The 12,522-nt window shown below is 41.9% G+C and overlaps 2 protein-coding genes across 3 annotated transcripts; one reads left to right on the top strand and one right to left on the bottom strand.

Moving 5' to 3' along the window:
- Window positions 1–35: 35 nt before the first annotated feature.
- Window positions 36–9,459, top strand: cybb (cytochrome b-245, beta polypeptide (chronic granulomatous disease)). The gene is made up of 13 exons (XM_080493009.1): window positions 36–595; window positions 1,009–1,101; window positions 2,497–2,607; window positions 2,748–2,832; window positions 3,325–3,473; window positions 4,209–4,390; window positions 5,783–5,915; window positions 6,012–6,104; window positions 6,205–6,458; window positions 6,816–6,978; window positions 7,242–7,388; window positions 7,517–7,641; window positions 8,256–9,459. The coding sequence occupies exons 1-13, from the start codon at window positions 551–553 to the stop codon at window positions 8,371–8,373; spliced, it is 1,698 nt and encodes a 565-aa protein (XP_080349135.1). The 5' UTR covers window positions 36–550; the 3' UTR covers window positions 8,374–9,459.
- LOC308127740 (dynein light chain Tctex-type 1-like) lies at window positions 8,064–12,142 on the bottom strand. Of its 2 annotated transcripts, XR_013936516.1 has the most exons (6): window positions 12,001–12,142; window positions 11,521–11,562; window positions 10,814–10,937; window positions 10,535–10,612; window positions 9,864–10,082; window positions 8,064–9,552 (listed from the first exon to the last, which is right to left on the bottom strand). XR_013936516.1 is itself a non-coding variant. In XM_080493012.1 (5 exons), exons 1-5 carry the CDS (start codon window positions 12,034–12,036, stop codon window positions 10,009–10,011), a joined length of 354 nt encoding a protein of 117 aa, XP_080349138.1. In that variant the 5' UTR covers window positions 12,037–12,142; the 3' UTR covers window positions 9,644–10,008. The 2 variants fall into 2 exon arrangements, 1 of the variants encoding a protein (XP_080349138.1); XM_080493012.1 differs by lacking the exon at window positions 8,064–9,552 and having other exon boundaries at window positions 9,644–10,082.
- Window positions 12,143–12,522: the final 380 nt, after the last annotated feature.

Here is a 12,522-nt window from a genome sequence, read left to right on the forward strand (position 1 = left end):
TCTCTAACGGTCACCTGGCGTCAAAGCGTCAGTTCATACAGGACGAATCGACTGCCGTCAGACACTCCAAACCTGCAAGAGCGTTCAACTTTGGGAAAATGTGCTTGTGTTGTTCTCATCTACAATTCTAACAAACCTAAACAGTGGAGGAAGACACAATCATGTAACATTAAGACTTGAATATCTTGTCGAGACGTTTTACATTGGAACATTTCAGACAATATCAAACATCATAAAAAGTAAAATCAGAAGTTTCCAACTTTGTTTGACACACACTGAAAGAATATATTGAAATCCTTATTTGCTGAAATTGGTGTTATTTCCTTTGGACCTGAGTATCTCCCACTCAGTGTCAAGTGAATCACTTCATCGACGAACAGCAGGAGAAACATGATTTGATGATTTCGGGGAATGAAACAGTGACGTCCCATGTGAAAAAGCGTGAGGGTCTGCTTCCTTGTTAAGAGGCCATGAAGGGAGAAACTCCCTTCAGTCGGTGCTGCTCGTCCTTCTGTACGTCAACACACTCGCCTTCACACTCCTGTGCACCATGGGGAACTTTGTGGCCAATGAGGGTCTCTCCATCTTCGTCATTGTGAGTACATTTATTCATTGGATTCATTCGTCAGGCTTCTCATTATGTTACCGGGAGCTCGGGGCAGGAAAACCAATCAACTCAGCTCACTTTTTCTCCTTTTATATCGTTTGCTATAATCTTGTGTCTCCCCATGGAGTCTGTTAAATGTTCTCTCACAAGTCAAAACGTGGCTCAAAAACACGGAGTTCACAAATATTATTTGGGTGAGAATTGTTAAGAACAGATGATTTAAAATGTAGTTTACACAGCTCTTGCTCCTCAGTGTCTCAAATTTCTAGAAAAACTGTGTGTTCAGTTGACAGATTTTTCAATTCAATTCAGATTTACTCGTTTCCGTCTGTTAAATCCTGATAAGAATCATAAATGGGTGAAATCCCGATGCTGTTTATTGAACCTTTTCTGTCCTACAGGTGGTGTGGCTGGCTATCAATGCATACCTGTTTGTAGAGTTCTACTTGAGGTTTCTTGTCGACAGGTGGTTCTACACGAGAGTCCTGCTCGGGGTGAGGCCACGCAAACACACACATTTTGAGCATTTAATTCATTGACAATGTCAGCAGACAGAACAAAGTGTGTGTGTGTGTAATTTCAAACACATTTCTTCAGTGTCGCAAGAGAAAACAGGACCTGGTCGTTTCATTTCCCTTAGAATAATCAGCTGCTGGAAAGTCCAGTATTGAGAACATCGAGCTGTTTCAATTTCCGATTGTTTAGTGAGAGCGTCTAATTTTAGCAATTTAACAGCTTTCCTTTTACAGCTCTGGCTTGGTTCCTCTATTTTAGCACTACTGTAGTGAATCATAAGTTAACATTTAAAAACATTTAAATCCAGACAAAGAGAAAAGAGAAACGTTTCATTAGGTGAATCTGTCACTGCTTGTTCACCACAGCACATCCTGACATGGATAGAATTCTCTGCATTCCTTTTCTGTGGTTGAGGTTTGAGTGAAATGTCCCAGAATGGACGAGTGACAATAAAGAAAGTGCTTTGCTGTGCAGCGACGAGAAGCAGAACGCTGCTTGTGGTTACAGCTGGCTTCACGAACCAGCAGAAGTGAAACATCCAGACTATGACTTTCTGTTTCTATCAGAAAAATAATCAGGGAGCTTATTAAAGACATTAATGAGCATGTACATCCAATTGAAAGCACAGGTTTATATATTCTAAGAAATTCATCCAGTTCATTCATTTCAATGATGCTTTGCATTGTGACGATGATCACTGTCAGTCGCATCCGTCGCTAATTCAGTCCTCTGATATGTTTTATAAGCAGCGATGCCTCCTACATTTAACTGTTGTGCTTTTCCTCTGACATTTTTATTAAAACGATTTTACATGACAGACGTGCTCAAAGCTCAGACAGTGTGAAACAATCACATGGCCTCTGATCGGCTCATGAACAGGGTTACACCTCCTCTCCAAATATAACCATAACTTCAATCTGCTCGTATAATTCTAATTGGAAGTGTTGACGTAATGTTTAAACGGATTACTTATGGTCTATGTAACCACAGCTACTGTCTCAATATAATGTGGGCCAACAGCGGGACAAGTTCTTTGCTTCTAGACATAAACACATTTCTTCACTTCCAGAATTTAAATGAAATTAAAAACTTACTTTAATTTCAGGAGTATTAAACTGTACTAAAAGTGAAATATATTGAGAGAATTCAGTTTTATCCTGGTGTGATTGTTTTGCAAATTAGGCTAAATTATTATTCGATTTTTTTTTTTTTTTTTAATTGAAGCTTCAGTTCTTCTTTTCTCTTCGGGTCTGTTTGTGGTGAAGTTTCAGGATCCTAAAAGCATTGAATCACAGACGATTCCTGCAGCCATCGTCTGACCCGGTCAGATGTTGTTAACCCGTCACTGTCCATGTGTATCTGTCGACTCACAGCAAGCGCTCCCCTGGGCCCGAGCTCCTGCTGCCTGCCTCAACTTCAACTGTTTGCTCATCCTGCTGCCGGTCTGCAGAAACCTGCTGTCCCTCCTCCGGGGCTCCATCCAAGTATGCGTTAAACCTCACGTTTACCCTCTTTACAGAGACATAACTCTAAATGAAAGCAAATTTTCTGTTGTTGAGGTTCAGTTTTCTGCTCCACCTGTCAGGAGTTAATGTGTCGTGTTTCTCTACGTTGTAATATTTAGTACTGCAGCCGGACAGCAGCTCGACAACTCGACAGAAACATCACTTTTCACAAACTGGTGGCTTATATGATCGCCTTCCACACAGGTACCGACTCCTGAAAGTGGCTTTACCCCTTTATTTTGTTGCTGTCTGTCTTTCCAAGATAACCTTAATGTTCAATATCTGACAGCTCATCTCTACTGCTGGGGGGTAAAATGGGCACACAAAGCCATATTTCTCTGCTTTCTGCTACTTTTGGGATTTCCTAGACAGTCTAGAAGAATGTTATTGAAGGGTTTGCTGCAGAAGCAGCCACATGGTAATCCACCGTTGGAGAAGCACAAACAGAATGTTTGATTGAAGCCATCAGGATAAAAGAATTGAAACTGAATAGCTTTATTGTCATTATACGTGCTGCTCCCCTCTGTGCATCAAAATAAAGTGTAATGAAGATAAAACAAATTAAGCTGTAAAGTACTGAGCACTTCTATGGTGCTGCAGGTTCATCATTGTAATGATATGCGTAGGTCTGGTACACAGGCAATCATATGAACCACTTGAATACATGTAATAATCTTCCTTGTGTCCGTCCTGCAGCCGTGCACATTGTAGCACACCTGTTTAACTTTGAGTACTTCATGGACGCCCAGCTGAACCGGAACAGCAGCCTCCTGACTTTCGTCCTGTCTGAAATCGGCACCGGAGACAACGCCTCCTTCCTGAATCCCATCAGGAGCAATGAGACGGTGAGCCGGCTTCAGTTCCATATCATCTTTTCTTTCTCACTCTTGAGTGGATGCTGCTCGTTTTGCAAAACTTGGTGAAATCCCCACCGCTGGATTGCTAAATCTGGTGTCACCGCGGGGAAAGAATAGAATTACTTTATCTGAGGGACTTCCTCTTTGGGGGGATTTGTCCTCAGATGTTTCTTTCTTTGTGAACGTTCCACTTTGAATATACAGTAGGTATTTCTTTAAAAGATTAACAGTTGGGTAAAATATGTATCTTTTCCACGAATCAAATGTCTAATTTTTGATCTTTGGGTTCTTTTTTGTTTTCACGATCCTAAATAAAAACTGTAGTCTTGCAAAATGCAAGGCAATAAGGCTTGATTTCATTCCTTTATTCAAGTTATTAAAACCCCTACTCATTTTCTGTTTGTAGACTCAGAATGACATTTTAGAGAGATTTTAAATCAGTGTGAAACCTCCACTTCAACCAGCTCGGTTCCTTTCATTGCTTTGTTAGCAGCTTCAGCATTCTTGACGCAATCATCACATTGTTGACCTTACAACAACGACCGCGGTTGGAAACTGTTGAAAACAGGCATTTGGGACATGAGGGAAGTTAGCCAATAGCCCCAACCCGCAGGGGCGGATGGCTAAAGTGGAAACAACTATGAGGCAGGGTGATGACCCGTGACTAATTTGTTTGTCATCTAAATGTGGGAATCATCAATGATAATGTGGGTTTCTGTGCAGAACCCTACCATCGTCATGTTCACCACCATCGCCGGGCTGACGGGGGTAGCCATCACGCTGGCCCTCATCCTCATCATCACCTCGTCCATGGAGGTCATCCGCAGGTCGTACTTTGAGGTGTTCTGGTACACGCACCATCTCTTCGTCATCTTCTTCATCGGCCTGGTTTTCCACGGCTTCGGGTGAGACATTACAGGAAGTGATGAGATGAGACAGGAAACTCAACAGCAACACCGTAATAGATGATAATTCATAATAAGTTGAAAATCACACAAAGTATATCTCTAATATCCTTTGTCCAATAAGTCGGCTATGAAGACAATTGTTTTGCATTGTTGAAATTATGGACGTGCTCAGCACGCTTGCTTCACAGCGAGAAGGTTATGGGTTCAAATCCCTGCCCGGCCTTTTTCTCTGTGGAGTTTGCATCTTCTTTTCACAATCCAAAAACATACATCGGAGGTTAACTGGTGACCCTTAAGTGTGTAAGTGTGTGTGTGTGTGTCCAGTGATAGACAGGTGAACTGGGCCGCTCCCCCATAGTTAGCTGGGATAAAGATGTATATTCAAATTATACACATTTGTTCATGTTAAGCAGCTCAAATGAATCTTATTCTGTGTCAATGACCCTGAGTCTTCTGGAAATATCAGTTTTTTTAAACTAGCTAACAGCAGAGAAATGCTATAACTGAAGCTAAATGGGAACAAAGTCAGTAAAATGGAGCATTCACAGCTATTCTACAGATATTAGGAGCAGAAAATAGTTGAGCTGTGATTACTACATGAACCTTGTGCAAAATATAACAAGTGAATGAATCTGGTCGATTAGAGAACCGGAAGTTGTCTTTGCGTGTACGTAAAGTGTGAACGAGTGAATTAGCCTACACAATGCTAACAGCTCAGCTAACGTCTCCCGGCAATAAACAACATTGAGACCGAGGGGGACAGCATAAAGCAAACTTTATCGAGTAACGTGTAGCTAGTAAAGTAACTCCAGTATTCAGTAACAAATGTTGGGTAACTTACACACAGTGGTCAGGAGACAGTGTTTACATCTGTGAAGTCCCTGTTAGCTTCCCGTTAGCCAGATGCTAACTCCGTCCAATTGGCTGTGTTGCGCAATTAACTGAAAATAATAAATATTCTGTCTTTTTTATTTTATTTTATTTTTTTAAGAGTTCCCTAACAAGTTACAGCTAATATAAAGTGACTCCCTATGAATTAGTTTTATAATAATCTAAATTTAATTACATAACAATAGGGAAACTCTCTTTATACATAAACTATTTATTGACATTATTTATTTATAATGTGTTACTGTATTAACACACCAGCTGAGCTGTAAACACAGTGAGTCTATGAGAAGATAAGTATCTTGTTTTCTATGCTTAAAGAAGGAACGATTCCGTGTTAAACTGCATGAGAAATGTCTCACAGGAAATCACAAATATATTATTTATTGTTTATTACTGGATGAACGCTTTAGTTGCGTTCACATGTCCTTAACATAAAATTTTGTCCCATCTAGGTTTTTTAATGTACTTGTTTTTTCTTCCTCTCTTTCCTGACTGTAGACGAATCGTGCGAGGACAGACAGAGGAGAGCCTGAAATCAAACGATCCCATTCTCTGTGCCAACATGTTTGAAGAATGGGGTAAAAATGAGACCAACTGTGCCATCCCAGTGTTTGCTGGAAATCCACCTGGGGTGAGCTGTGACCGTTTTTCAACCATGCTGCCATTTCTGGCCTCCTAAACTCATAAAACCTCAATGAACATGTTCCAACATTGATCCTTTCACCAGACGTGGAAGTGGGTCGTGGCACCGATGTTCCTGTATGTGTGCGAGAGGCTGGTTCGCCTCTATCGATCCCATCAGAAGGTGGTCATCACCAAGGTGTGTGTACAACCTGTAACCTTTTTGTCACCTCAAACTGAAGCTCACCCATTATTATCCTCATGAATTTCTCTGGGATGACCCTCTACCTGCTCCTCAGGTGGTGATGCACCCTTCCAAGACCCTGGAGCTGCAGATGAAGAAGAAAGGCTTCCACATGGAGGTGGGCCAGTACGTCTTCATCCAGTGTCCGTCTGTCTCCAGGCTGGAGTGGCACCCCTTCACGCTGACCTCCGCCCCCGAGGAGGACTACTTCAGCGCCCACATCCGCATCGTCGGGGACTGGACCCAGGCACTGTATGAGGCCTGTGGCGGGGACAGAAACGAACCTCAGGAGGCCTGGAAACTGCCCAAGTACGAAAGCATGTGACCCACGAAGAAACGGTGCCTGAGATTGCCTGTGATTGCTGCTTCCCGCAGAGAGTGCTCTGGTGAAAAGCTGCTCAGAGTGGTCATTTCCACAACCCCCAGCCAGGGGTTTATTGTGTGTCTGTCACTCTGCTGCCATTTCAAGCCAGAGTCGACAAATAGTAGACATCAAATAACATTTATCATAACAATTTCCGGATGAGGATGGAGTTTCCACTCTCGACCGCAGTGAAACAAGAAGCTGCTGCATGTCAGCAAAACTTCAAAGATTTCTTGAGTGAATTTTGGCTTTTTGAAAACAAGATTCTCAGTGTCCTCGTTATCTGTCTCTCTGACCCTCAGGGTCGCCATAGACGGCCCGTTTGGTACGGCCAGCGAGGACGTGTTTCGATACGAGGTGGTCATGCTGGTGGGCGCAGGAATCGGAGTGACTCCCTTTGCCTCCATCCTCAAGTCTGTGTGGTACAAACACATTCAGAACAACCAGGAGGTGTTTACCAAGAAGGTGAGAGAGTAAACGCCAACATCAGCTCTTGTTATGACCTTTTTAACCCTTTCACATCATGTCCACTGATAGAGGAAAAGCCCAACAGCTTACGAGTGAGATTATCAAAATATCCTGCAAAATGTATTTATTTTTTTTCACTTTTCATTCAATTTCACCTTTAGTCATTCAAAAAAATCCAAAACAACAAAGGAAATGAATCATGCACAGTGCAAATTAACAAAACCTAGAAAGATCTAACGAAGCGACTGACTGGATCCCAGATCTACTTCTACTGGCTGTGTCCGGAGACGGAGGCCTTCGAGTGGTTCGCCGACCTGCTGCAGTCTTTGGAGAGACAGATGGCGGAGAAGAGCATGACCGACTTCCTCAGCTACAACATCTATCTCACACGCTGGAAGGACACTGAGGTACGGAGGGGTCGGGGTGGTGGAGAGGGGTGGAGTATTCAACATCCACCAAGACGTCTTAATTTCATGACTTTTGTGGCCTCGCAGCGAGAAATCAGAACTTCCCTTTGTGTGTCTCCCAACACCAGGCAGCGCACTTTCGTGTCCACCACGAGGCGGAGAACGACCCCATCACCGGCCTCAAACAGAAGACTCTCTATGGAAAACCCAACTGGGACAATGAGTTCTCCAATATTGCATTGAAGCACCCGGGGTGAGGCCTTCAGTGTGTCATGGCCGCAGAACAACTCATCCTCCATGCTCAGTTTAGGATGTTGTGGAGTTTCATTTCTCCTTCTGCTACAAGTCTTTTCATCACGTTGGGTGTAGAAACACCATTTTAAACCAACGTATGTTAAAAAACGTAGGGGTTGTTAGTTTGACAGCGTTCTTCTAATAATCTCATTTATTTGCATGAAGCATGTATTTGGACAAATACTAAATATTAAACCAGATTAATTTAATTATTTGCACAGTGTCTAACATAGAGCAGTTAACATTCTTAAATAGTTTACAATGTGGATATTTACAAGAGTAGTGACGGTAAATTCAAATGTCCCACAAACATGTTTTGTTTTGTCCTATTTGAACTCATGAGCTCATCCACAGCACAAACAGATACTGACTCTTTGAGTTGATTGACTTCACATGCAAGACGCTGCTTTTTATTGTCGACTTTATCATCCTGTTTCACTGCTACGCCAAAAGACCCACATTTAAACACACAACACATAAAGATAGTTGATTTATAAAGGCACACACGGTCTCATCTGAACAGGAAGTGTTGCCTTCGCTGTTGGTGCTAAACTGCTGCTGTTGCTCCTGCAGAGCCAAAGTGGGCGTGTTCCTGTGCGGCCCGCCACAGCTGGGAAAATCTCTGGAGAAGCAGTGTCTGTCCCATTCAGAGGCCGACGTCAAGTTCATCTTCAACAAGGAAAACTTTTAGAAAGGAAGCTGGAATATGACAAGAGACGAGAGGGAGCTCTCCCAGCAGCAGTGGAGGACCGGCGGTCCGGTTTGACGTTCCCTCTACGGTTGACCCCGCCATCGTGTGCCCCGAGCGGCGGCTGCAGGCGATTCTTAGCCTCTCCTCTGTTGTACACATACAGCCGTTGCTTAAAAAGGCGAGGAAATTACCCTGCAGTGTTTTCCACATTTACTTTCTTCTTCTTTTGTGTTGCATCAATAAGCCAAACTGCTGCTTTCAAAAGCTTTCTTCCCTTTTTTGTTCTTTTCGGAGAAAAAAAAAAAACGGTCCCATTGTAAGGTGAGGAAATGTCTGTGTGGTGAGAGCTGGTTTTTTACTGTTGTGATGTATTTATAGTGTTGCTTTTATGAAAAATCACAAGGTAGTTATTACGCTCTGGAGGCCAGCAGGATCTCATACTATTAGAACACTTATCCCACCCTGATGTCCAGATAAGGTGTCAAGCTCTGGAAAATCAGAAATTCCTGATCTGTTGAAGACAAGTAACTACTTATGTGAATAAAAAGAGAATTGTTTAATACTCCCACACAACAAATCAGTTTATCTCTCTCTCACACACTTATTGGGATTCCCCGTGTTTTTTTAGCTGTACAATCAGGCAGAAGCAGATTTTCCGATAAAGAACTTATCAGTTCAATCACCACGTGAAGGATGCAACATTAAACACTTTTAAGCTGCATTTATTGACGTTCCTGATGATATTCTTCTGCTGAAAAGACTCATTCAACCTGACTGTGCTTGTTTTGTATATATGTGAACACAAATACTCATCTTTGCATTACACGTCTTCTCCAGCAGTGCTTTGTAAAGTATTTTACACATGAATCCTTTGTTTTTGATTTGATAGAACATACTTTTAAAAATGATTTTTGACTCTATTGACCACTTCTGTTGGATTACAGTGACTGTAATGCAATGACAGAACTTGTTTTAGCATATTTTGATATATTCACATATTTTTCTTGACTAGCGAGTTCAGTTTGCATGTTCTACCTGTGTACCTGTGTTTTTCCCAACAGCACATAAACTTACTCTAGAAGTCTGAATAATTGTTCATGTGAAGGTGTGATGGACTGGTGACATGTCCACTGTGTACCTTGTCTTCACCCATAGGCCACTGGAATCAGCACCGTGACCCTGAGTTGGATAAAGCTCAATTAAATATGGATCAAAACATCAAGGATTTAAAAAAAAAAACACAATGAAACAAAGAAACAAGAAAAAGCTTCACCTTGGTCATAAATCTCTTTTTGTTTAATATCCTGCAGCTCCCAGTACAAATAATCTTTTTTTTTCCAACCAATGTCTATAACTGAACGTGTGGTTTCAAGCTGTGACGTGTCGTCAGGTATCAGCCCAGAGTGAAAACATTAAAGCACTGCAGTGGTGTGAGAAGATAAATACGTTGAGACGGTGGCGCTGCATGCAAATGAAGGCAGGAAACCCACTGTAGCTGTGCAAGGCTCCAAGATGATGCTGAGCGGAGCACTCGACTGTATGGGTGATGAATCTGTGGCACTTTGCTCCCCTCTGCTGGTCACGGGAGCACACTGCACTCCCCTGTGGCGGCGGTTCGACTTGTGGACTTGCCCTCTATGCGATGGCCACAGCAAACACGCTGACCACACAGTACATGGTGCGGTTCTCCCATCTCACAGTGCAGCTTCCTGTGTGTTGGAAAGACGAAGAAACATTAGCAGAGAGACACACGAGGCAAAGTTTAGGAATTGATAACAGAAAAGACATCAGCTCACTCCATGAGGATAAACTTTGATAGTAGTTTGTTCTTTGTACTGATGAAGCCATGGGATGGATGTGATTGATCGCACATCGATCACCCATCAAAAGTGACTTTTTTTAAATTAATAAATTTTTTAATTCAGCTTCATTTCACAAAACTTTAGCGACCATTCCTAGGATATATTTTAATGGTTTCTCCTCATCTTTAATTGCATTACCCACCAGGAAACTCCATCATTTGTACTTTACACACAACTGCGTGAACCATTTTCCTGCTTAGTTTATAACCTCTGCAGATAAACTAAGTGTAAACTATTTGTGAGTCTGTGAGGTGACGCCTCGCAGAAAAGGTTTTACTCTTAACTAGTGATAAACTCACCATCCATAGTAGTGTCCCAGTAGCAGGAGTTCGCTGTGTGGAGGCCGGCTCCTGTCTTCTGCATCACAGCGCACGTCACTGCAGGATCACAACCCATAAAAATAAATAAATAAAAAATAATAATAATGTCATTTAAGGAATAAATCACTTCATGTGTTTCTATTTCCTGAGCAGTTCTGGTCAACACAAATCAGGTTAAAAAATAAATTAAATATTACATTCAAGTGTTGCATGATGATTTGGAAGTAAAATCTGCAGTGACAGGAAATAAATACACACCAATGTACTTGTAGGGTTTCCACTGTTTGACCAGCTGAGTGAGGCAGCGCTCCACGATGCTCGCCGTCCACTTGTTCACCTGATTCTGGCTGTAGTCGTCACCACCGACCACGCTCTCTATACACTGGAAACACACACACACGCACGCACGCACGCACGCACGCACGCACGCACGCACGCACACACACACACACACACACACACACACACACACACACACACACACACACACACACACACACACACACAATCATGTGATAGTCATTGGGTGCTGTTAAACTGTAGGGGAATAAATAGACAACAGTGTTCAACTTGTTTTTGAAAATCCACAATATTTGTGTGATGCGTTACACTTGTGGACAAAAAGTAAATAAGTTACTTTTTAAATAGGTATTCTGAGGCTACACATTTCTGTATTTTTCAGTTCAAATAGAAAGTGTTGTTGAACTCTTATTTCTGCCTGTAACTTATATTTTCTTATTGTTATTCTATTTTGGGTGATATAGTTTTTTATATTCTGTATTTTAATTGTTTAATCTAGGTGATAAAATTTTTAAATCTACACCTTAGGGGGACGGAAATTGTATTCCACTGTGTGTCTTGTATGTACAGCAGGATTTATAATAAAGTTTACTTTGACAGATTATTGGAGATGGTCAATATAAAAGGTTTTACTGTACAATACCTCAACAAATACTTAAAATTACCTCCTTCACAACTGCATCCGCCTCGTCTGAGTTGAATGAGCCCTGAGAAGCAGAATCCAACAAAATCATAAGAAATAAACAAAAGTAACAACAACTTGTCGAATGCAAATGAACTGAAATGTCATTACTGACACACAACAAGGAACAGAAAAGAAAAAAACCATTGAAAGCATGACAAATAGAGATTCATTTTGAGGTTTTCAGGATTAGTTTTATATGAATACACGTGACGTCATCAGATTACATGCACAGGATTCACAGTAATCACTGCGTTCACGGTTTATGGAGCAGAATTTAAACGTCACCGGGCACGTTTAACGCTTCCTGGTGTCTTATAACGGTAGATAATTCAATATGAGCGGTGATGTGGGGACTTAAAGCCTCAGAAGACTGACTCTGCTCCAGATGTGAGGAGCGGCTCCGGATTTTATTTCTCTTTTTTCTCCGAAGACGCGCCGATAAAACGGGTGAGGGACAAACCTCGCTGCCGTTCTGATACTCCTCCATCCCCGTCATCTGCCAGTGCTGCCTTTGTCTCAGAGAATGAGAACTAAAAAGCAAAAATAGAAATTCGCTCAGAGGCAAAATAGAACAAGCTGCCTGAGCTTCCGGAGAGCCTCGAGACAACGAGTCCGACAGAGAGCGACCCTGAGCCGGGAGCGCACGGCTGTCCCCTGCTGGACACTCCAGGAACTGACCATGTAAATACTGGACACCGTTTGTCAGAAATAGTTTCTTTAAATCGACTTTAAATATGTTTTTTCATCTGTTTTGTTCCTGAGATGAAAACATTAAGCCTGTGTGTGCACACAGAATATTTCTTATAGATTTTCAGATTTTTCAAATCGTCAATTAAACTTTATAGTTCTTACTAAAAAAACAAAAACTAATCGAAAGGTATTAATCTCTTTGGGGAAATTGCTTTTTTCCGCATTTATCCATCCTATTTCGAAGATGTGGGCCCTCCTGTGAGCTGATGAGGACTTTTTGAATAAGAACAGT

The sequence above is a fragment of the Lipophrys pholis genome (genome assembly GCF_963383615.2).
Source record: "Lipophrys pholis genome assembly, chromosome: 23".
NCBI classification, from domain to species: domain Eukaryota; kingdom Metazoa; phylum Chordata; class Actinopteri; order Blenniiformes; family Blenniidae; genus Lipophrys; species Lipophrys pholis.